Here is a 25257-nt window from a genome sequence, read left to right as displayed (position 1 = left end):
GAAATGATCTTATAACACAGGCCTATAACAATGTGAGCTATATTGTTGCCATTCTTTTTAGCTGCAATATTTAATTCCTGAAATGGTTATCAGATTATGGTTAATTAGAAGACTTTCTATCACTGTGAAGAAACCAAAAAACCACTGTATATTTGTTCTTAAAATGAAATTGTGCTCTGTTTGGGTGTTTTTTTTTTTTTTTTTTTTCCAAAGTTCAAAAGTAAAAGAAAGCCAGGTGTGGCGGTTCATGCCTGTAATCCAGCATTATGGAAGACTGAGGTGGGAGGATCACTTGATGCCAGGAGTTTGAGACCAGTCTGGGCAACATAGCAAAACCTAGCCTCTATAAAAAATAATTTAAAAAGTCAGGCTTCGTGACATGCACCTGCAATCCCAGCTGCTCAGAGGCTGAGGTGGGAGGAGCACTTGAGCTCCGGAGTTTGAGGCTGCAGTGAGCCATGATCATACCGCTGCATTCCAGGCAAGGTGACAGAGTGAGACCCTATCTCAAAAAAAAAAAAAAAAAAAAAAAAAAAGCAAAAGATCTGGTCCCTTTAGGAATATAGAGCACATCTGTGTCTGAATTATGAAACTATAAGGAAACCTGCAGAGTCAAGGATAGACATTAATGCCATGCAGATGCTGAACAAATAACAAAAGGGAGGAGGGAAAGCAGATGGGGGAAATCATCTTTTCATAGGAAAGAGACTATCACAGGGCAGCACACTGCCTCTGCTTCTTGTCATCAAGCTCAGATCATTCCCCAATCTTCTGGTGTAAACTTAGCTGTATGGACCCCTCTATCAGATTAGGGAAGGAAATGAAATTGATTCATTCTCGGTAAGTTGTAAGCAGCTCTCCATGTTACAGCCTCCACATACCAAAGCTGTAGAGCCGAAGCCTGTGTAGGACTTGGCAGCCTTCTGACTCTAGGAGAGATCATGAGTGCACTTTTTGCTTGACCCTAGAAAAATAGGGTTATTTGAATCAGGAATTATGAACAATTTAATTTCTTTAAATTATGTGGGGCCCTGTGATTGTAGTTATACATCATTTTAACAAGAAGAGAAAGATATAATTAAGCTCTGTTGTCAAAAAGCCTTAACAGTTATCCTTCAGGAAATCTTGCTTAAATTTCAAAGTGTGCCATCAAACCACCAGGGAAGCAAGTGGGACTGGAAGGCTAGTGTCTGTGGGAGAGAAGCAACCATGATATGTTCATGCTAACTGGGATAAAATGTTCACAGGACCCAATTACTGAAACGATTATGGCTCCCCACCACACAAAACTACCATGTTATCGGAAAGCCTAAAATGACTTGTTTCTTGATTTTTCTGATTGAAAAATTACGGATAAATTCCTAGTGGTGGATCTCCCTTTCTCATCCTGTGCTTCACCTCCACCTAACCCTAAGCCCATACTCATTCTCCCCATCGGTTAATCCAGTACCATGTTCTAGTCTCAAATGTAGGAAGTAATGATTCTGCCATCACCACTCCACTGAAAGTGTCATTATCTTTTGTGTACTTTGAGTCTTAGTTTGCACATAGTAGGTACTAAATTGTGTGACATTTAATAGAATTCAAAGGACAGATTGTTTCATCCACAGTGGATTTTATTTTGTTCATTCATGGAAACCAGACTTTTATTTCAAGTTTGTAAGGACATGCATGAGCACTGTGGCATGCCCTGCCTGTCTCCTCGCTACTGGGAAATGGTCATAATGTTTAACTGCACCAAATGCCTTCTTTTTTCCTAATCAAGATGCTAAGGGGGTCTGCTGCCTTAGCAGGTGCCTCAGTTGTGCATAATTAGTTGCTAAGAATTGTTTAGCATATGCTGATTAGTCTCAGCCAAAGGAAATTAAATTTTCTTTCTTCAGCAAAGCTTTGAACACAGCTAGAGATTCCTGAAACCATATTCATATCAGGTTCCTCTGCATAGCCCAGAGTGAGAAATGAGAGTCTCAGGAAATGGAGAAACAGGAACCAGCCTGGTGACACAAGGATGCTGTTTGATACCAAGCAAACGTTGGAGGATTTGAGAGCATGAGGGGACCTGAGTCCCTTCCTCATGATGTGACTCTCCCAGCTCCAGCACAGGCGGTTTGTGATGCATAGTGAAGCATTGCTCCTTAGGTGCCCGCTGGTTGCTTTCCAAGTTTATAAACACCAGCTTCATGTGATCAAAACAAATGATCTGTGTTTGCCCCTCCTGTGTTTGGCACATGAGGAAACTGGCCAAACTGGGGGGAATGAGAGGGACAGATGGTCTCCCCTATTGTTCTTCTTCTGCTTTAAGTATATGCTTGACTAACGCTTTCGGTGCCTTTGTCACCATGTCAATTCTCCCTGTTAATGGAGGGCATTTTTCCCTAGCCTCATGAGATGTCACTCTAAAGGGACCCATGTTCTTCTTTATTGTGACCAACAGGTAAGCCCCTGTGAAGGGCCATCATGTGTGACGGTGATTACCTAGCTGCTAAGATGTCGTTAGGAAAGGCTGGCAGTGTTGATACCCTGAGATGCCCTTAATGATTGCTTGAAGCATTCATTTCAGTGAGCAAGTAGCTCACTAACTGAATGTCTGCTTTGCCCCTGTAGTGACTTTTAGTGAGAATCCCTGGTTAATACGATTATCCAAGTCTGGGCTGAGAGTCTGCTATGAAAATCATAATTCTTTTGTTTAAAGACATTATTTTAAAGGTTGATCAATCATTCTACAGTCTGAATGAAAATGAAAGGAAATATATGTCGATAACCGTTTTATAAAGGGTCAGATTTTTCACATTAAGTCAATACTTAATAGCTATTGGATGATAATGTGACTTTAAAAGGAATAGTCTATCAACCTAGAAAAAGAAAAGCAGAAGTAGGAGGGAATATAGCTTATAACAAATGTTTGACTTTCTTCATGTTCTTTGTTTACAACAAATGCTCTTGTTTGAAAAAGTGAATATAATTAATTCACATATTCTATCAGCAAACATTTAGTGAAAGCCTACGATGTGCTGGGTACTATTCTGATTGATTTCTTTCCTTGTCATTTGACCTTTTTTTTTGTTCATTTATATATCTGGATGTAACTTGAAAGCCTATTTAGTATCTCTCCAATGAAACAAAGGAAAAGTATTAACATAAATCTTATAATTCAGTGACTCTTTTAAGGCTTGTCCTGGGGAACAATGAGCTATATTGACGTTGCTTTTAAATTTTATCTTCAAAGAAATGAACTGAAAAGCATAAATTAGTTCGGTAGTACCATGTGTAAGTGTTGTTTGCTTTAGGCAACAAATATGTGGAGGAGGGAAGAATGGGGTGTATATATACACAAAAATAATTGGCTATGTGGCTCAGGCTCATTTTCAAAGCCTTCACTGTAGCAATTAACTTACACCATACTAGGTCTCTGCTGGTACAGTGTGCCCAATCACTCACTCCTGTGACACAGCAACATGTGGACCCAATGGCCTATGAAATCTTACTGTCTATCTAAAAGTAAATGAAGAAAGAATATGGGACTAAGAATATAAGAAATTCCATCTAGACTCAACTTAGATGTGTGTCCTTCTGTTAATTTATCTTTCTGGGCCTCAGTTCTATTTACAATGAAAGAATGGTCTAGATTATCCCTTATAAGCATGAAATTATAGGGATATATCTATAAAGCTGCATTTAGGGACACAAGAGAAGATAGAAGCCTCCGTAGTTCTCCTGACTTTATGCTCAAGGATTAGAAATGCACTCTGGACACTCTTGTCCTTTAGTATCCTACTGTGGAGCCATCAGCCATAGATTCATTCAGTGTGTTTTCTCCATTTCTATTTTCAAACAAGTTTAAATCCAGAGCTGAGTTTCAGTAAATCACGTTAAGAGAGCTGGTGTTCATTCTGTGATGGGTAGCTTTTTATAAAAGGCCATGGTGCCTCTAAGGTATTTAAAATAAAAAGACACTCTTCAGGAAAGTCTTCTAAAAACCAAGTGTTATATTGTGCCATGCTGCTCTGCTGCTATGCCCTCCTTAGCTCTGATGATTAATGTTGCCAAGCCTCTGCCTCCCTTCCATTAGGAATTATTGCTTTCACACTGATAGGCTTTGGCATGATTGGCTTTGGCAATCAGGGTGAAAGCAATAACGTCGCTTAGACAACATTAGATAACACTGAACTTTTTCATTCTGGTCCTTTAACCAATACAAGATTTGGCTTCTAGATAATTATTTACTTTTGCCTGTGCTCAGTAAGGTCACTCTTGATACTGGGAGCAGGAGTGGAGGTTGGGGGTGGTGATGGAGAGGCTGGCCAGGTGGTCATCTATAATTCAGTTTCAACCTTTTAAGGATGTGCTCAACTAGACTATCTCAGTTCTAAATCAAGGAAGTTGTTTTCAAATATAAATGAGAAAACCATTTTACCAGGGTTGACTACTTCTGAAATGCAAACTGGGTACATTTCTAAAGAAATAGCTCCTTAAAATAGAGCATCAAGTGCAGATAACCCCAGAGTCTCCTGGGTAAATCTCTTATTGCCCTTTATAAAAATCCAACACTGGATTCAACTCAAGACTTTAATTGGCTGGAATCTTGACAAATAGAACACTGAGGAAAGCTTTTAGCCTTCCAAGATGCCATACCTAAGCCTGGTTGTTGTGATTATTTCCTGGTTTAGTGCTCTATGCTCATAAATACACCGTTTCAAGGTTTTGGACAATGAAAGGAAATACATTTTTAAAGCAGTCTTATAAAGAATTCCTGGCTTTAATACATAGTACATTTGTTTTAAAAGGTGCTAAATGAAGCATATTGCCTTCTTATTAACACTGTGAGAAAAACACCCAAATATTCAAGTGACAATGGTGGGGCAAAGGGAGACTTTTATAGTGTAATGTTTACATTTTGTATTTTATTTTGTGGGTTTTAATTATACTCAAAATGGTGTTTGCAAAGAGAAGAGTCGAAGACCTAAGATACCACTTCTAAAGCAAAAATGGTGTTGATTGAATTAGTATCTGAAAGTTGGTAGTTTATCTTTATGGTTGGAAGAATATAAAAAATTATGTGACAAATTGAATATAAACGTGAAACAGCATGACTTCTATTTTTTAAGTTAATTGCCACTTACAGCAGTGTTAATCTTTTCCTTTTGTAATTGCGTATAAAGACCTTGTTAGTTTTATGAAGAAATCATGAATCATTTCAAACCAGAAGTTCATCCTAGAGAGGAAATGAGTTCCTCAATTTTGAAACACAAGCCATTCAGTTGGGAGAATTAATGTTCTCAGATGATAAAGCCTTGTTCTGAATAAATCCTTGTTATGTGTAATAGTTTGTCATGCACAATATGGTTTCTTTAAATTCTTTAATGATTTCCTGCTATTATAAAATGTTAACAACAACAATAATACATCTTATAGTGTGGCCAGCAGTGACATTTAGGTTATCTAGCTGGACTGAATATGCTAGATAATTATTTTACGTTCTATTTACTCAAGCCATGTACATCTTATTCTTGACATTTTTAAGGTTGTTATTCACATTTCTTTTACTTTTTATAAATGCTCCCATCCCAACTAGGAAGAATTGTCCTTTCTATTTTAGCCTTAGTATTTGCCATCCTAGATCACTACTCCTTTATTCCTAGTCAGGTAAAATCATTTTCAAAGTTAAAAAAAAAATCACCTTACTTAGAACTGGATGGACCCATTGTCTCCATGATCTTGTCACCTACTGTTTTAATCATTCACCTTCTTGCCTAACTCTCACAGATACATTAAGCTTTAGAACTTCTGTCTTCTCAGTTGCTCTTTTAATAATTCTGCAAGTTATTTTCATCTCTTTCTAAAAGAGCACAAACCAGCTCATTGCAATATATGTCTTCTTTTGCCAAACCATCATTCCTTCCCTATTCTCAACCTAGCTCCTCTGGTCTTCCCTCTGAACATCTCTATCCCTCTGCTTTGCACTGGCTGCCAGTTCACACTCCCAGGAGGAACCTACTAACTCTGAGTGGCTTTATTTCCCTTGCAATACTAACTCTGTCATCTGCTTATCTGAAATATTGCCTTTCTTTTTACTTTCTTTGTTCTTCTACCTGATTATTCTTAGTGCCCATTGAGCCATTTTATTTCTTCTTTGTCTTTGTTACACCTATTCACTGGTACTTACCTATCAATGAATGTAGGTGACAAACAAATAATTTGTATACTATATTTGCATACTTCTTACCATTTCATAAACATCTTCATGAGCACTATAGCTTTTGATCCTGACAACCCTAAGAAGTAGATGAGAATTTTCTCTCTCTTTTATAAGGGAAGAAACATATTCACAACATTTTCAAAGATTGATCGCACAGCTAACCCAAGTATAGGACCCAGGCCTACCAACACTTTCCACTGTACTGTACCACTTCTCTCTCGCAGAAGGATTGCAATCCGTTAAAAATCTTCACTGCATTAGAAACTGGATGGAAATTAACCAAACGCTTCATTGTACCTTTGCAGATGAGAGTCCCTACACTAAATCCGCCAGCCAGACAAAGCCGCCTGATGGAGCGTTGGCTGTGAGGAGACAGAGCATCCCAGGTTAGACCAGACTGTTGGATTTTTCAGCTGTTTTACTTTTGAATCCTGTTATTTGGTGATTCTAAATAATTCCAACTTGGTAAAAATAATAATAATAAATCATGTTATTTCACAGAGCATAGACTGAATTCTACACCACTTGTTCAAACAATATTCATAAAAGCTAGACTTTGGGAAACCTTGCCAACTTGTGAGAATTCATCTTGTAATCCATCATTGTAAAATCCTTTGCAAAATGACTTGAATTTGTATCAACTCTACTCATTTACTTACTCTCATCTCTGTTTTCAGGGGATGACTTTCACAATAGCATCCATTTCTTTACTGAGCTATAGCTGGCAGAAATAAGGAATTCACAGTTGCCGCAACAGATCATGTATACTGAATGCAAAATCACTCTTTTCTTCTCATCTCTTTGAATCTGAATTTGCTTCCATTGAACACCTCTTGTAAAATTTGTGATTTTGTTTCCTTAGGAAAGTGTGAGTCATATTATTGTAATACAATGAGTGATATCTATGTCTTTCCAACAAAACATTTTGAAGAAATATCTTTAAATGTCTTTACCCCAGAACTTCAATATTTTGAAGCTTTGATTTGTGAATGACACAAAAACATGTAAGTTCTGAAATTAAAGAGGAAGGGAAATTCAAAATGCTATTCAAACAATCTGAACTAGATAATTCATGGAAAAATTCCTTATGGAAGCAATTGTACTTAGAAGGGTTAAAAGCATTAATGCATTTAAACGTTGATTTAAAATGACTTATTGTATATTTTATATAAGCAAATTGAGTACAGCTAAACCTCAGCTACAGGATTTTAGAGTACAATAGTTTTAGCAATTCAGAAGAAACAAAGTGGTGTTTCCTACATTAAATGGAATGGTTTGGCAAATGTGTCAGTGAAAGGAAGAATTTTCCACTTGAATAAAGAGCAAGAAGAATCCCATTTGTGAGTAACCCTCTTCATGATTATTCTTTATTTTTATAAAAATTTCAGGTGGTTATTTCTACTCTTATTCCAAAGGCTTAGATTCATTTTGAAAGTACAGGACTTATGAAGACACATATTATGAATATGTTTTACATCCTTGTTTTGGTGCTTCAAAGATTCTAAAGCAATTTGAATTCTGCAATTAGATGGCATCACCCAGTCAGTGCCAAGATATCTTCTATTTTATCCTATAGAACATTATTCTTCATGCTGGTTGAATTTAGAAAAACTATTATAGTCAGCTCTGGATTGTGTTATCTGCTTTCTCCTTGTCAGCATTAAAGAAATATCCCTTTTGAAGTTCAAGAATATCAGTTACCCATCCATTCTTTCTTGGTTGCTCTACATTCACCGGTACTGAGTATTCTATTGCTGGGAAGAAGCAGGAGAGTTCCCAGTGTCCTCATAACTCTATGGGATACTAAGCAAATATGCTATTATCAATGTTTTCTTTTCATGGGTTCTCTAGTGCCACATTCTAATGACAACACGTTTGAAGGCCTTCCTTTTTCTTAAAGTCATTAAGTAGTTTTTTAAGTTACACGTTAAATACACAGAATTGGTTAATCATAATCCCTAGTTGGTGGCACATATTATTCTTCATCATGAATTTTGTCTTTTCCTTCTCTTTATGTTAGATTTAAAAGTCACTGGAATCATAACTGTTGGTAAGCTTTATGAGATGTTTTCCTGGAGCTTGACCATTGATAGACCCCTTTTTGTTCATCTTTCTTAAGGTAGGGGCCGGAGGTATTAGGAGTGTTCAGAATCTTCTTAGTTATTTAGAGCAGTTCAAGAAAAAAGATTGCACCAGCCAGAGGGCTAAGAAACCAAAGTGGTTAACAGCAGACTATTACTTAATAGTATTTTAAGGAGAGAATTAACAAACTTCTTGGAAACTGCCTCCTGACTGACTAATGACTCGTGGAGTTCTAATCCCTTACTGTCTTACTTAAAAGTACCCATGAACTCTTGTTCTGCCAAAAAGAAGAGAGTATTCTCAGATGTTTGGCCAAGAAGTAACTCAAACAGAGGTGAAACCCAACATCCAGAAGTCTTGAGCAATCACCTACTATGTCCACTTTTGCATAGTCCATGAGAGAAAAATGCACAGAGGAAAAGGCCACGTAAATGTATCCTCTTTATTATTTACCAGAGCTTCAACTGAAAAATCCTGAAGTGGTCTCCTGATGGACTAAGTTGGACCATACAGAGCTATAAGAGCCAAAATTCAGGAGAGTCCAATCTTTTGGCTTCCCTGGGCCACATTGGAAGAAGAATTGTCTTGGGCCACACATAAAATACACTAATGATAGCTGATGAACTAAAACAAGTAATAATAAAAATAAAAAAGAATCACAAAAAAAATCTCATAATGTTTTTAAAACATTTACGAATTTGTGTTGGGTCACATTCAAAGCCATCCTGGGCTGTATTACAGCCTATGGGCTGTGGGTTGGACAAGCTTGAGCTAGATGGACATTTACAGCCTTAGTCTACTTTTCCTGTGCTCACTCCCAATCCTACTTCCCTCAAGATATTTTTAACACCCCAGCAGCGTGGAAAGATGCCTCTAGAGAAAAGCGCACCAATGAAAAGAAGCCCTAAAGGAGAGTTTGGCTAATGTACTAGTTTCTGACCTTCTCAATGCAGAGGCCCCTCCCAAGTAAGATGCAGCTCCAGGGCCATTGACCTGCCCCAGCTGCTGGCGAGTAAGCAAACACAAGGAGGCTAAAATCTTAACAGAGCTATGGCTTTTGCCTACATCTCCCCCTAAAGCTTCACTCCCAGTGGTCCAAAGATGGTGACTGAATTTGACCATTCATATTAGCACTTTCTCTGATGAATGGGGTGGAATATAGTGGAAAAAGAGTATAAAGTAGCAGAAGGCACCTTAAGTTTCTCTATCTAAGTTTTATGATATTTTAAGCTGTTCTTTGAAACTTGTTCTATAAATGTAGATCTGGTGCTTCCTGAAGTAAATATTTATATACATACACAGAAATAAGGTTTCTTAATACGGGCTCTACTATTTCCATGACTAATACAGAGTAACTTTAAACAATTCTGTCCCAAAGAGGTAAATATGAATGTTAACAGAATCATAATTTGCTTTTATTCATGTCAAAATCTATGACTCCTGTCTGAACTCAGAGTAACTACGTCAGCTATTTTATAATCACAAGCCAAATATGTGCCTTTCATTAAATACCCGTTCTAACCGTAAATCCTTTTATCGCCCTCCTTTCCTCTTCCTGAAAAAGAAAATGGATTAAACATTCTTAGGAGCAAAATGCACTTGCTTTGGATAAAGGGGAAATACATTATTCATGTTATTTGGAAACTTGTCATTTTAATCATGTCTCATATAGCATAAAATGTAAAAATAAAAGGATTTTTTAGTCTTCCATAAGGTTTACTGAAATTTTTAATACTGATGATAGTAAAGAATGACATGAGTGTCCTATGAAACCAAACTTTAAGTTTGTATTAGAGACTTAATTTTCAATTAAAAATATTAGGGAGATGTATTTTCAATGTCATTCCTCCCCATTAGTTTTCAAAAATAAGATAAATTTCAAGGACAAAGGTATTTAGAACTAACAGATTTTACCATATATCAATGTCTGTTGAAAAGAATCTGTTGATTCTCCTTTATTTGACAGATTGCTGGTGAAATGAAGTTCGACCACTTGAAGGGTTTGTCCAAATCATTAGAGAAAATCTGTACAGACTTTGAGTTTGGCATATTTTGCAATAATTTGTGACCTTGCCCACTTAGAGATGAGGAATTTAATCATGTCTGTCTCATATTTGTGAAGGAAAGAGAGGATACTACACTTGACCTTAAAACCTAGAATTAGTATATTACTTATTTGACTTGCCTCCTCTTTCTATATAGGACATCTTTCTTTGCTTATATCAGTCTTGACTAATTGCCCAAAGAATTCTGGACAATTGACAAATGCAGGAAGATGTCAAATATTCATATCTATTGCATTTCTAAACTTTGGTGCACCCAGGAAAATTGTCTTCAATCTGCACCCAGAATAATGCCATAAACGTTTGTGTGAAATTTTTTTTCCCAGCCTAATATGTAAGAAAATATACTTATCATTTAGGTCTTAAGGGAGTAAAGTATACATCAGTCTTTCTTGCTGCTCACATTTAGGTACTTGAGAGTAGGTAGTAAAAAATGAAGCTGAGAATCTGAAATGTCCAGTAGCCCAAGATGTGTATAGTCAAGCTGATTAGAATACATCCAGGAAAAGTCAATATCTATTGAACAATCAAAGTCTGGAAGATAATCCCCATAATACCATACCCTTGACACCAGGGAGGAGCTGATAATCTTAAATTAAGAGGCCACAATAGGAATTTGAAGGTTCTGCCCTCTCTGATCCAAATTTTTCCTGTCTTTGTTATTCATATCATTAAATGCTTCATTTATGTAAATTTGTATTATTCGAGAAGATATATAGTGTGACTTTTACACTAGGACTTTACAGCTATACCACTGTTCAAGTATGTAAATGCCTGGTTCTGATTCATCTGGTTAGTTCTACTATTGAGCCCCTGCAAAAAAATGAGTGAGGCTGGACACAGTGGCTCACACCTATAATCCCAGAACTTTGGGAGGTCAAGGCAGCCGGATCTCTTCAGCCTGAGAGTTCCAGCCTGGGCAACATGGTGAAACACTGTCTCTACAAAAAATACAAAAATCAGCTGGGCATGGTGGCATGCACCTGTGGTCCCAGCTACTCAGGACATTGAGGTGAGAGGATTGCCTGAGCCCAGGAAATCAAGGCTGCAGTGAGTCATGATGGCACCACTGTTCTCCAGAGTGAGACCCTCTCTCAAAAAGTAAAAATTAAAAAAAAAGCAAAGAGTGTATCTCAGGGATGAGAAACCAAAGTCAGTTGAATCAAGCAAGTATGAAATGTCCTAAAAGTACACAGTTTCTGTCCAAAGAAACTAAGGCAGAATCTACTATTAATGAGGACATGACCAACATGGGAAAAAATACCAAGGGATAAGTACCTTTGCTTCTCAGTCCGGCTGTCCCTGCATCCTCGCAAGTGTTCCAGTGGGCCAAAGTGAGGACAATGAGAACTAAGGGCCAGGGTGAGAACTTACTCTGCCTTAAGTGTCAGCCTTAAGAAAGGACCTAAAATTATGTGTACAAGTGTTAAAATTACTGAATATTTAAGAAAGTAGCTAAATTACATTACTTCTTTAGAGATAAGTTTCTACAATTATAAAGTCAAGACTGTTAGCATTGCAAATATACCTGAGATTCTGCCCTCTCCCATGTCTTGTTTTGTTTTCCATAGTAGTTATCGCTATATGAAATTAACTTACCAATTTATTATTGTTGTGTTTCTCAGTCCCTAGCTAAAATGTAAGCTACAGGAGGGCAGATCCTCTATATGTCTAGTTCACCTGTTATCTCCAGTGCATGCAACAGTCCTTAGCAAATGTTAGGTATTTGATCAATACTTGTGGAAGGAATGAATAAGCAAAAGTCAGCAGGTAGATTTTCTGTGTGAGGAATCTGTGACCCTAAGACTGGCATACTTTCCTACAGAAAAAGTGCAACAAGTCCTCTGTTGACCACGTGTTTTCTGTCTCATTGTATGCTGCAGCAAGTACTCACATTTGGCCTTGAAGCTCCACCCAACATGAGATTTCCAAGAAAATGCCTGCTGCCCAAGACTGATGAATGGAATATAGGTCAGCCGGAAGCTAGAGACTTTGAAAGGCCAGAGGTTCCCCCCAGCCTCATTTGTTTCTGTTTGACCAGAAAATGTCTGTGCGGTCCTAAAACACCCGAGGAAAAAGTTGAGCACCATTTAATAATAAAATTGAGAAGATAAGAGTGATTCATTCACATGTTCTGCTTGTAGAAAAGTGCTAAAAAATATGAGGAAGAAAAGCTGGTCTATAAATAGAGCAATGCAGAGCCAAACATATTACTTATTATGGCAGGTACACATTAAGTATCTCCTCCAGAGAACTGATCCAGTTTGCTATGTGGCTGTGAGTACATACTGAGTGCTCCTCAAATAGCACAAGGCAAAACCAGCACCTTGGTTTGTGTGTTCAGAACCATAGCTTTCATTAGTGATTTGGAGAAATGACGGTCTATTATGTTTGAACTTCTCTCATGCCTTAGTAAACATTGGCTGAAATACAATAAAGTGGTGCATATGCAGCAAGTGATTTTGAAACAATAATTCTTCCAGCATGCAATTTAGGGGAAATTTTTTTGTGGTGACTGTGCTTTGGTATTTCCTGAACCACCTGTTCGGGAACTCCTGTGTTACAGGAGAGGTGGCACTTGGTCAATGTTGTGCTCCAGGTACATGTAGGAGTGACTCTGATGACAGCTAGCAACAGCCTCCAGTGTCAGAAAAATTTTACAGGCTGACTGAGGATATAGCCATAAGAGCTATAAGGAAAAAGTCTTTTCCCTCTATTACTTTTGCCCTGAAAAAAAGTAATTCTCCCATTCCTGGGTTTGGTAGACCTTCGACCCTAGGGTTTTAGGTGACTTTAGAAAATAAGGCTGGGTAGAAGTTGTATGGCTTGATTGGCATTGAGGAAAGTGAAGAAACATCTTACGTAGTTTACTTTTGAATAGAGTAGTTGGGCCTATTAATACTCTTTTCTTATCTATTGACCTTATATGATTCAGAACAGCTTCCCAAATTTCAGTTACTCGTATGTCATCTTCATTACTTTTGTTATGTATTTGTGTTCCACCTCTACTATAATTAATATGATTTTAAGTAAGTTTAAATTGGTACACTTTTTTACTTAGGTTTATCATAGGCTTTACTATCTGTAATTTTATATGCTAATCATATTTTTCTGATATGAATTTTTTCTAACTCTGAAAATTAAAAACAAAGGTTTCTGTGTCATCTTAAATCATCTTGCATCCAGCAATATCTATACACACCTACTTTGGGAAACACTGACTTGGAATGAGATTCTTCTCAGAAGACATGACTTTGACAACCACAAAACTTCACTTTGTTGGTAGTCAGTAAGTAGTTGTTGATTTGTAGTGCAGAAACATCATTTGAATGACAGTGAAAGGCTTTGGGGGCTTCTGTTAACAAATGAAAAGAAACAAGAAAAGAGAAAGAGGAGGTTGAACAATATTATGCCAAAGCTTAGGGAATAACAAGAATGAAATGATCATTGGAGTAACCTAACCCAGAGCGAGAGTAAGAGAGAGACAGAGAGAGAGAGAGAGAGAGAGAGAGAAGGTGGGGAGAGGGGAATAATTATACAAGTACTAGTTACCATTTATTTCATGCCAGTGCCAAGTATCGGACTAGTCATTTTCATGAATATCATCTCATTTCTTCCTCAGAAACACCACCAGGGGGAAAATAAGTTTTATTCCCCTCTTACACATGAGCAAACTGAAGTTCTTTTATTTATTTATTTAATTTGTTTTTTTGTTTGTTTGTTTGTTTGTTTTGGTTGGGGGGGGGACACAGCCTTGCTCTGTCACCCAGGCTGGAATACAGTGGCACGATCTCAGCTCACTGCAACCTCCACCTCCCAGGTTCAAGTGATTCTTCTGCCTCAGCTTCCTGAGTAGCTGGGATTACAGACGTGCGCCACCATGCCCAGCTAATTTTCGTATTTTTAGTAGAGATGGGGGTTTCATTATGTTGGCCAGGCTGGTCTTGAACTCCTGACCTCATGATCCGCCTGCCTCAGCCTGCCAATGTGCTGGGATTACAAGTGTGAGCCACTGCACCCCGCCAGCAAACTGAAGTTCTGAGAGCTGAAGTCGCTTGTCTAAAATCACAGGGCTAGAAAACAGTGAACCTTGGATAAACCCTAGTTAAATATACATTTTGACCAGATTCCTGAGTAGTGAGGGAAGGGAGAAGGTGGTGGAGAGAATCCTCACTTAGAACAAAATGTGAAGACTGACTTCTCGAGGCCAGTTGAGCCTCTGCTCGGGAGTATCCAGAAAGTGTGAGTTGAGCAGAAGCCTCTGAATGTGGGTGATCTCTGTCCATCCAAGTCACAGACTCCATCTCAGTCCTCATTGACTAGAGCCCTAAATTAGAGGGGGTTAATGAGTAATGGCTTGGGGTCATAGGGCTCATGCCATTATCTCTCTAAGTAACGGAGTACTGGGAGAAACTGAGGAGGTGAACTACCAGGGCTTCGGGTCGTGTTATTCCATGCACTTATGCCTTTCAGAGCTTTCCAGTCAAGGCAGAAAATTAAAATTGGTCAAGCAGGCTTTTAACTACTTATTCTGAAACTGGTAACATCATAACTATGCTTTATGTTTCCCCTTTAAAACCACGGAATAATGGAAAGCGGTAAGATAACACTGAGAAAATGAAACGAGTCACTGTGTTCTGTGGCATCAGAGTCAGTCTTGACTCACTGACTCTGATAATATCTATATATAAATATATAAAATATATAAGAGATACACAAATTCTTTTAAAATCAAATATTCTTATACATTTCTAAAACCTATTACTGGGCTACACATTAAACAGATGTTATTAACATTTCCCCTTCAAAATGTGGGTGGAAATACTTTACAGCACCTGGCAAATCTCTTTGATCTCTTCAGTTTGATTGCACCTCTGGAATCCCCCTGCCTTCTGCATGGAATGTAAACCACTGACACATTGATCCCTTGCCCTTCACCCGTGCACACTCACTTCATTCTCCTTTTTTCCTCTGGCCCATCCTTTACTTACTCGCTACATCCATTATAACTAAAATGATCTCTCCCTTTTTGATTCTGAGTGTTCCTCTAAACTGACCCTTATACATTCATTCAACACATAATTATCCAACAGTTAACTCGTTGAGCAGTCACTGTGTGCCAGGTACTGTTCCATGTGCTAGGAATATAGATGTGAACCCAGCTTATTAGCCTCTGTCCTCCTGGAGCTGACAGGCCAGCAGGGGAAACAGGCATTCAGCAAACATTGAATGCCTGGTCTAAAGTCAGGCTATGCTATGTACAATAAAGGGAAATGAACTAGTGTAAGTAGTAGAGTGGTGGGGGCAGAAAGTTATGGGGTCCATGCTCAGACAGAAAATCTGAGGCCTCCATGGCCTCCAAAGGCCAAGGTTGGCCCCCATGAGCTGGTGACTTTGGAGTAGCCTGAAATGAGTGGAGAACCATGTAATGATCTGGAGGAAGAGGATTCTAGGCCAAAAGAAGAGCAAATGCAAAGTCCCGAAGTCAGAACAAGCTTGGCTTTTAAAGAAACTGAAAGAAAGAAACTTCTGCTAACAAGTGAAAAGAAACAAGGAAAGAGAAAGAGGTGGTTGAACAATATTACTCCGAATTGAATGGCTAAGCATGGCCAGAAAGGGGGAAGCAAGGCTGGGGGTGTAAGGGATGAGTCTGGAGAAGAGACAAGGCTGCGTCCTGTAGAGCTTTTAGGCCATAGTAAGAGTTTGAATATTATTCTGAGCAGTATAGGAAGCCATTGTAGGGGTTAAGCTATTGATGTAATTTCTTTTTCGTTTATTTTATTTTCTCTGGCTGCTATATGGAAAATAGACTTTTAAGGAGGCAAAAGTGGAAACAAGACGACCAGTTAGCAGGCTGCCACGGTATTTCAGGCAAGAAATGATGGTGGCTTGGACTAGGAGGTGGAGGTGGAGGTAGTAAAAAAAATGGTCAAATTTTGAAGAAAGTATCTAAAGAACCTACTGACAAATTGGATGTGAGATGAGAGAGGAAGAGAGAAGTCTGGTCTAATTCCAGGGTTTTTGCTCTTAACAATTGGGTAAATACTGATGCCATTTACTGAAACAGAAAATAACCCAGGAAGACATGGATCCGTGGAACAGGAGAGTGGGGAACTCAGAGAAGAGCTTAGGTGGAGATAGAAATTTTGAAGCTCTCAGTTTGTCAATGGTATTTATACCCATGGGGGTGGGTGACAGGTCTTCTAGGTAGCACAGACAGAGGAAGATTCAGCAGAAGATATGAAGAAACAAAAGCAGTGGTCATGAGATCAGGAGAATGTAGTACCCTGGAATCCAAGTTATGAGCCATGTCACTAAAGAGGGAGAGAAAAACTAGGTCAAAGATTGATGATGAGATGAATGAGAATTGGCCATAAGATCCTATAAGAAGGGAGGTTTGGTGACCCTGACAAAAATAGATTCAGTGAAAAGGCAGGAGTAAAAGCCTGATTTGAATGGGTGGAGGTGAGAATAGGACTTGAGTAACAGGCCGAGAATGTGGACAACTCTAATCAGAGTTTCTCTATCAAAGTGAGCAGAGAAATGGGAGAGTGGCCACAGGGAGCATGTGGTCTAGGGAGGACTTTAAAATATATACATAAGAGAGAGGATGCTGCGTGTTCGTGTGCTGATGTGACTGATCTAGTGGAATGAGAGAAAATCGTGCAGGAGGGAGAGGGGATAAAAGCAAAAGCAGTCTTTGAAGAGGCAGGGGTGCCTCCAGTGTGCACCACCGGTTCAGCAGGAGGGAAGGCAGCGTGGAAGGGCACAGAGGCAGGAAGGTGCTACAGTCCCTGCTGAGAAGATCTGTGAGTCATCTTCTGATAGCTCTATTTCCTTAGTGACGTAAGAGATGAGGTCATCCACAGAGGGTATGGAGGGGAAGGAGATGTTCAAGGCTCAGAGAGAGAGAGGAGGTATCATTTCAAAGACTGGGACAGTGGATTACCTAGGACACTGTCAGAGGATTACTCTGCAGTGCAGTATAGCCCTAACTAATAGACCCCTCTTCCTTCTTACAAACCCTGCCTCCTCAAATTAAAAAGGGACAAATTAAACTAACCTTTCTAATGCTGATGCCCATGACATTCCCATATAGCGTATTCCATTCCTCTGGGTTCTCTCCCCTTACTTCTCCCTTCCATAATCATTTTTTATAACACCCAGAATATTTTATTTTATTTGTTTCCCCAGCTGGAGTGCAATGGCGTGACCTCAGCTCATTGCAACCTCTGCCTCCTGGGTTCAAATGATTCTCCCGCCTCAGCCTCCCGAGTGGCTGGGATTACAGAGATGTGCCACCATGCCTGGCTAATTTTGTATTTTTGCAAAATGTGTTTAAAAAAGAAAAGAAAAACAGGATTTCGCCATATTGGTGAGTCTGGTCTTGAAATCCTGACTTTGCTTGATCCGCCTACCTCGGCTTCCCAAAATGCTGGGATTACAGGCATGAGCCACCATGCCCGACCCAGAATATTTTATATTTTTATTGAAGCTTTCAGCAGTTTCACTCATCCTGTTTCAAGTTGCTCTGCAATTGTTTTCCTGGATTGTAGACTTACATTTAATTTAAGGTTATAGTCCCTTAAATTCAAGAAAATGTTTGTTTGTTTTGTTGATTGGTTGGTTGGTTTTGAAGCAGGGTCTTGCTCTGTCAGCCAGGCTGGTGTGCAGTGGCACGATCATGGCTGACTACAGTCTTGACCTCCTGGGCTCAAGTCATCCTCTCACTTCAGCACCTGAGTAGCAGATACCACAGGCACATGCCACTATGCCTAGCTAATTTTTTAAAAAATGTTTTGTAGGTACAGAGTCTTGCCATGTTGCCCAGGATGGTCTTGAATTCCTGTGCTCAAGCAATCCTCCCATCTCAGCGTCCCAAAGTACTGGAATTACAGGCGTGAGCCACTGCACCCAGCTGAAAATGCATCTTTATTAAAAATTCTCCCACAAAGTTTTGCCCAGTAGGGTTCATAGCAGGGTGCAGCCCATGTTTGTCAAATTAAAGAGTCTCCTTTCATCACCTGCCTTAGAATCTCATCAATATTATAAATCAACCCTTACACAATGATGAAATAGAATGATAGAGTGGAACTCGCAGTGCTCTTACTGATCTTTCTCTAATAAACACCTAAAAAAATATGTGCATGCATCACATACACATATTTCCCCTTTGTGTTCTACTTTCACTTTTGGAAACTCCACATCTACTTTCTTCTGCTTCAACATTTTTAGACACAGGAAACTTACTATCTTACAAAGTAACCCCTGCTTTTTTACATCTCTCTTGAGCATTCCTTATCCTGATGGACTGAAGTTTCTTATCGTGAACCCACTGGCTCTTCTAATCTTTCTGAACTTCCCCAAAGTCAGTCATTCAGATACTTGAATATATCTATCATCTCTTCCTTGAGTTGCTGTTGTTGTTTAAACCAGATAAAATATGTTCCTTCCTTGGGTTTTCCATATCCTGCTAGTCTTTCTTTAGTTTGTCAATGGTCTTTAGCATGGAGCAGTCAAAACTAGACACTTTACCATGCTGTTGGTCTGAAAAGAACAGAGTTCAAGAAAACCATTAGCTCCCCTGATCTGGATGTAATTCTCAATGCAGATTATTATTGTATTTTTAAATGAAATAATGATGTTTGTTTATATTGAACTTGCCATCAACTAAAACATATAGGTCTTATTCTTATGAATTGCCCTTAAGAGCTAGGTTTCCTCCCTTGAGGGGTAGGACTCTGTGTAATTCTGTGCAACTCTGTACCCTTCATTCAGTTGTCTGCACATTTATTTCTCTTCTATTCAGCCAGTAATGTTTGAGAAGAGGAGAGGAGGAAGAGTACTTACTAGTGAGCATCTGTTATGTACCAAAAGTCATGTTGGTCTTATTTATTTAAAAAACAGAGGTGTTATCCCTCTTTTGTGGATGCAGAAGTTAAGGCTCACAGAGGCTAAGGTAACTTGTCCAGGTCTACCCAACAACGGGGCTGATATTTGAGTTTAGAATCCCCTTAATTCAAAGGCTGTCTTCTTTCAGTTATGTACACAGCTCTCGAGTGAGTCAGCCTCTTTTTCCAACTTGGTGAAATAGTCTCTATTCCTGATCATCACATATATCTACTACTCTTCTTAGCAATGAATTAGCTACAAATTTGATAAGTATCAAATAGTGTTAAGAATTTTGAACATAGTAATGCCAAGGACAGAGCTCTGCAGCATCCCTGGCAGAGATCTTGCCTTTTACCCACGCATGCTGATTTATGGGCTTTGGGTATCATTTTCACTCAGTTCATGATAGTCCATCCATCTGCAGGTTATTCTGAGAGATCTTTCTAAAAGTCCCACTGAAATACTAAAATATCATACCTAGTATGTATTATCTTTCTATATGGTGGTGGTTTACCTTCCTTATTCTTCAGTGGTATAATAATCCTTTCTAAAATGTTACCAGGACATATCTCAGAGGTCTAAGATTTCTAGCATCCTTCAATATAGAAATTGAGGTGCTTGCTCATTCCAGTCTTTCCACGTATCTTTGATTTTTTATCTGCATTTCACAGTCACATTTATACATTATTTTAATTATCTGGCCTAACTTTATCTGACTCTAGAAACTTGAATATATTCTAAACATCTAGGGCATTCTTTTAATATCATTTTGCCTACCTTTGGCATACATTTTCTTTTAACCTTAAAGTCAATCCTTTTTACTTTAAGATTTTTCTCCTTTGAAGCCACTGGAGATACTACGTTGGAATTGAGTAGCTCCGTATTTCAGCTAAATGCTAAAAGTAACTTTATACCAACTTCTACAAGCAGAGACTTCTTGCCTGTGTGCTTTTTGTTTGGGACTACAGAACTTGGAAAAATTTTCTAGTTGTCCTGAATACCTTTTAGCTACCATTCTTGCAGGATAACGTTGCCTATAAGCTAATAAAGCCTATCCAGGATCTTTTCTTTCTAGGAGGCTAAATGAAGGTGGTTGCCATTATAGTGGCAAGAGCTCTTCTTCTCCTCTTCAGACACAAGGAATGAAGGAAAGAAAGAGTTTAAAATAAATAAAGTGGCAAATCTTTAAAATGCTGATTATTTCAAGTATTATCTAGGATACCAAAAAATAAACACTTATAATTGTTCATAGGAATATAAACTTTTTGGAAGACACAGTGGTATCATCAATAAAAATGTTTAAAAATGTATGTTTTTCCAAACATTTCTGGGAATATATCTTATAATAATACTCACACCTGTGCATGAAGATGTAACTGTACTTGCTACTCATAAAATGTGGTGATTTTTAGAATCATCCCAATCTGATAAAGGAGTGCTTCAAAAAAATATATAAGTAGACTTGACAACCACTGTTATCATCAGTCACTGCCTCTGAGGGAGAATGTCAGTTAGTTTGGAAGAGGGTGGCACCAGGAATAGGAAGGGACCTCTCCCAACTCTGATTCACTGTTGAAAAGTGGGAATGGAGGCTGGGCACAGTGGCTAATGCCTGTAATCCCAACACTTTCAGAGGCTAAGGCGGGCAGATCGCCTGAGGTCAGAAGTTCGGGATGATTCTGGCCAACATGGTGAAATCCCATCTCTACTAAAAATAGAAAAAAAAAAAATAGCTGGGCATGGTGGCTCGTGCCTGTAATCCCAGCTATTCAGGAGGATAAGGCACAAGAATCGCTTGAATCCAGAAGGCGGAGATTGCTGTGAGCCAAAATCACACCACTGCACTCCAGCCTGGGTGGCGACAGAGCGAGACTCCGTCTAAAAAAAATTTAAAAAGGAAAGAAAAAAAAGGAAAAGAAAAGTGGGAACAGAGAGTTCCTTCAGTCAGCTGCAAGAGGACAAGTAGAGTGGAGTTGACCATGAAAGTGGGCAGGACTGGGTATAAAATATAACAGCAAGTCAGTCTGTACAGAGATGCATGTTGAAGTATGTTAATCAAATATTGTAAGCAACTGAAAATATCTATCAATAGAGGAATGGTCAAACAAATTAGGATGTCATTATTCTAGGAAGGTTTACAAGACTGTTAAAAGTATGAGGTAGACCTATAGGCCATGTCATGAAAAGATCTCCAAGACATACTGGTATGTTGGGAAACAGCAAGTCATTTCGTGTTGCTCAATCCAATTTAAGTGAAATGTTAGTGTTTTAAAAGAGAGAGCGAAAAGTTGGCACAAATTTTAACAGTAGCTTCCTCTGAGATGGGAGGAGTAGAAGGAGAGTGCAGAGGAGTGCCCTCAGGCTTTGCCCAAATCCTTCTGTCTCATTGGAATCTTATACTAAAACACATTTGTTTATTACCTGGATAATTTTTTTAAACTGCTATAATGACAGGAAAGAATATTGGTGAATTGAAGCTACCTATCAGAACCATATCTTGGGTGGGTGGAGGGCATCCCTGACCTTGCCCTGCTGATGAGGAAGAAGATGAGGCATCTCTGCCAGCTGAAAGCACGTAGAGCTAACAACCATATTAATATTTCTGCATGTGTCAAGAAGACCATTTGCAAAAGAGAACACCAAAAACAACTCACTATTTATGTCAGTAAGAGAAAATAGAGGATTTGGGGGGGGGAAAAGATCAATAGTTTGAAATATTTCAACTCATATGGAAAAGAGATTATCATGTCTTTCATGATCTTAGAGGCAGAACTAGAACTCATAGGCCAGAGGGCACCAACCAGCCTGACACCCTCTCAGCAGTCACCATCTAAACACAGATGCATCTTGTCTGGCTGGTGAATACTGGGAGGCAGCACTTGTTGCTCTTCACCCTGTTTCACATCTGTAGCCTGTACATGTGTGTCCTGCACAGCTTGCTTCTTTCAGTTTCTCTGACTAGCACCTGTGTTTGGATGTTTGATTCGTGCTATGAGGGCAAGCTATAGGGAATCAGATTTGGAAGCAGCTTAAGGTAGAACTTTCTAAGCACAGAAAGGCAGCACACCTGCCTGGTTAGGGACGCAGGCTCTGGAGCTAGCCTGCCTCATTTGATTGCTGGCCCTGCCACCTACTACTGTGTGGAATTAAGCTGGTTGCTTCAGTTTCATGCTTCAGTTTTCCCATTGTGTGAAATGAGAGTGTAATGAGGATTATATGAGTTAATACACATAAAGCATTAACATTAGTTATTTATCACCGTGTAACAATATTACTACAAATTTAGCAGCTTAAAACAATACACGTTTATTATCCGACGGTTTCTGTGGGTCAGGATTCTAGGCACGGCTTATCTGGTCCTTTTTAGGGTCCCACAAAGCTACAATAAAGGTGTCAAATAGAATAGCAGTCTCGACTGAGTCTTGACTCAGGGAGGATCTACTCCCAGGCTCGCCCAGGTTGTTGGCAGAATTCAATTCAGGGCTTTGGTTTCTTGCTGGCTGTCAGCCCCAGAGGCTGCCTTCAGCCCCAGCCTCAGAGCCCACAAGGGAGACAAGACTGTAAGCATGATGGGTGCTACTGTCTTATGTGCATATTCAGCATATATATAACAACATGCATCCGGAAGCTTCGCCATATCTGCTGGTTAGAGATAAGCCACAGGTCATGCCCACACTCAAGGGAAGAAGACATCTAAAGGTGGTGAACATCAGGAGTTAGGGATCACAGAGAACTGCCATAGACACCGTCCTCCATGCATACCAAGTCAAGCCTACTACATACAAAGTTCTTAATAAATGTGAGGTATTATCCATGGAAGCTGTCTGAAGAAGGCATAGGTGACTTTCTGAGAGGATTAGTTTCTCACACTGGGGTATCCAGACCGTTACTGGGTGGAGACCGTAGACATCTAGCAAAGAAAACCAAATGGAAATAGGTGTTGAGCCAGATAGCTCCTGAAGGTCACCTGAGATTATTCTGTCACCAGACAAGGTGAACCAGCTGCCCCCTCCTCCTTCAGCACTGTCCTGAGTTCATTGCTACTTTCTTTTTGCATACTGTCTTTTTTCACTTTTGTCTGATTTCACCTGTGTAAAAATGGAAACTAGAACATCCCATATGATTTTCTCTGAGAATTCTTGAGAGTTGCCCTGTTCCCTCATAGAGTAGTCATGCTTGGGGGTGGGGTGGGAGGAAGGAAATACACTTTACCTTTACTACAATCTACAGGTTTGTTTCTTCCTAAGGAAAAGGGACCCAGGCCCTGTTTACTTTTACAGTGTCTCTCAAAATTCTAACCAGATAGGTGTGCCTAGACTGTACTCAATAAATACCATCTAACATCTCCTGGAAAAGGGAGAGATAATGAATTGGACTGCTAGGCTCTTTCTAGATCTTGCTGCTGATATATGAGGGTTTTTACCTGTTTGATTCACTCTCAGTTCGTTCATGTGCCTCCGCTGTTTCTGTGGAAGGCCTGGTAAATATAAACTCTCTGTTGAGTACCCCAGTCCTGGAAGAGGACTGATAAGGCAGTTCCATGGGAGGCAGCACAGAATCCAGAAGTGTGGGGTTTTTTATGCCTGAAAAGTTGATTTAAAACATATGTATCCCTACATATTGATTTCATAAGTGCATACGCCAGCCCTACTTCTGCATTCAGCCCTCTGAAACATGTGACTGAAGAACCATATGTGCCTGATATGCAAACACCCAAATACACCCTCTGCCGTGCCCATACCTGACTCCGAGCCCTGTTGTGCTGGGGAAAGTAAATGGAAATGACTGAGGATAGTCATGTTAGTAACTAAACATTAGAAATACAATAACCATGCAGCATCTCTGTTATTTCTTTAATTCAGGCAATTTCCCAGTAGAGTATTAAGGTGTTAATTGCTTCTGCACTTTTCTATTTGACAGATATGTCCTTTTTCACCTAGGTAAGGGAAGCAATTACTGTAATGCTCTCATGGGCTTTGTGAGATATTCTTTAATGACTTTTAAAGGCATCAGTAGGGCATTGTGCTTTTGAAGGGAAACTATCCTCCTTTCTGTTTGTGCTTGATAACAAGAGTGGGTATTATATTCAGACTACATGATGAATCTGTGAAAGGAAAATATGCAATGAAAAAAATAAAGGAGTAGTAATACATTTTCAGGAAATATGTATCCAGATTTCAGATATGAGAAAAATATGTTCTTATATGTGCATATATCACTGAGCTTAACAAAGATTAAACACAACAAAAAAGATACTCAGCAGGCATATTTCTCTGGAATTTTAATACAAAGTTGTTATTCTCTGGAACTGGTGTGGCCTCCCAAGTGAGGGTTTGGCAGGTCGTTTACTCAATACAAATCGGTAAATATTCTTTTACACATTGTGTGAAAGTGACTTTCACAGACTACTTGAGCTACAATTGATTTTGCAGTTTCATGTTTACATTCAAAATAAAAGAAAAATAGTCTTAGAACTTTTAATTAGAATTCAGAACTCTTTTTTGATAAGAGTCACTTTGGCAACCTGGTCAAGCCAACACAACCCATGTTAACCAAAGTGATAGTGCAGAAAGACTGAATGTGGAGTGAGAACTGAAGTTAGAGTTTTAAGTCCTCGCAAAAGGATTTGCCTGATACCTGTCCTTAGGCAAGTTGTCTAACCTTGAAAAGCTTCAGATTTTTCATTTGTAGGATCCTGGGTTTCTGTGAGAATCAAATGTATGTGACTCTTCTGGCCAACTTAAGTGCTCTCTGGATATACAATTGTATGATCAAAGGAAGATCTAGGTTTTGTGCCGCCTCAAGTTTATACAATTTGAGGGGAGGGGACTCTTTAAGAAAAAAAATACAAAAATATAATTTTTCGAATTTGACAAAACCATATGATGCTGTGAATACATTGCTAGGATGCTTCCCAAGACTTTGGAAGAAGCCTGTGCCAGTTAAGGTCCCAGAAATTAAAGACTCAGTCACTTAGCCTGTGCAGCATTATTACAGACGTACAGAATGCTAAAGCTGGAAATG

At 39.0% G+C, this 25257-nt stretch overlaps 1 protein-coding gene across 4 annotated transcripts in view; it reads left to right on the top strand.

Moving 5' to 3' along the window:
• The window catches only part of GRIP1 (glutamate receptor interacting protein 1), a 325602-nt gene that overhangs the window by 80708 nt on the left and 219637 nt on the right, over positions 1-25257 (top strand). For 3 of the 4 annotated variants that reach the window (XM_031936348.1, XM_023225078.1, XM_023225077.2), the window contains exon 2: positions 6502-6582. In XM_031936348.1, coding sequence (XP_031792208.1) covers positions 6502-6582 — 81 coding nt within the window. Of the gene's footprint in view, positions 1-6501; positions 6583-25257 lie in introns of those variants that run through there. The other variant, XM_031936349.1, reaches the window with a different exon arrangement.

Source organism: Piliocolobus tephrosceles, chromosome 10 (genome assembly GCF_002776525.5).
Source record: "Piliocolobus tephrosceles isolate RC106 chromosome 10, ASM277652v3, whole genome shotgun sequence".
In the NCBI taxonomy this organism is placed as follows: domain Eukaryota; kingdom Metazoa; phylum Chordata; class Mammalia; order Primates; family Cercopithecidae; genus Piliocolobus; species Piliocolobus tephrosceles.
This window is presented reverse-complemented; position numbering and strand designations above follow the sequence as displayed.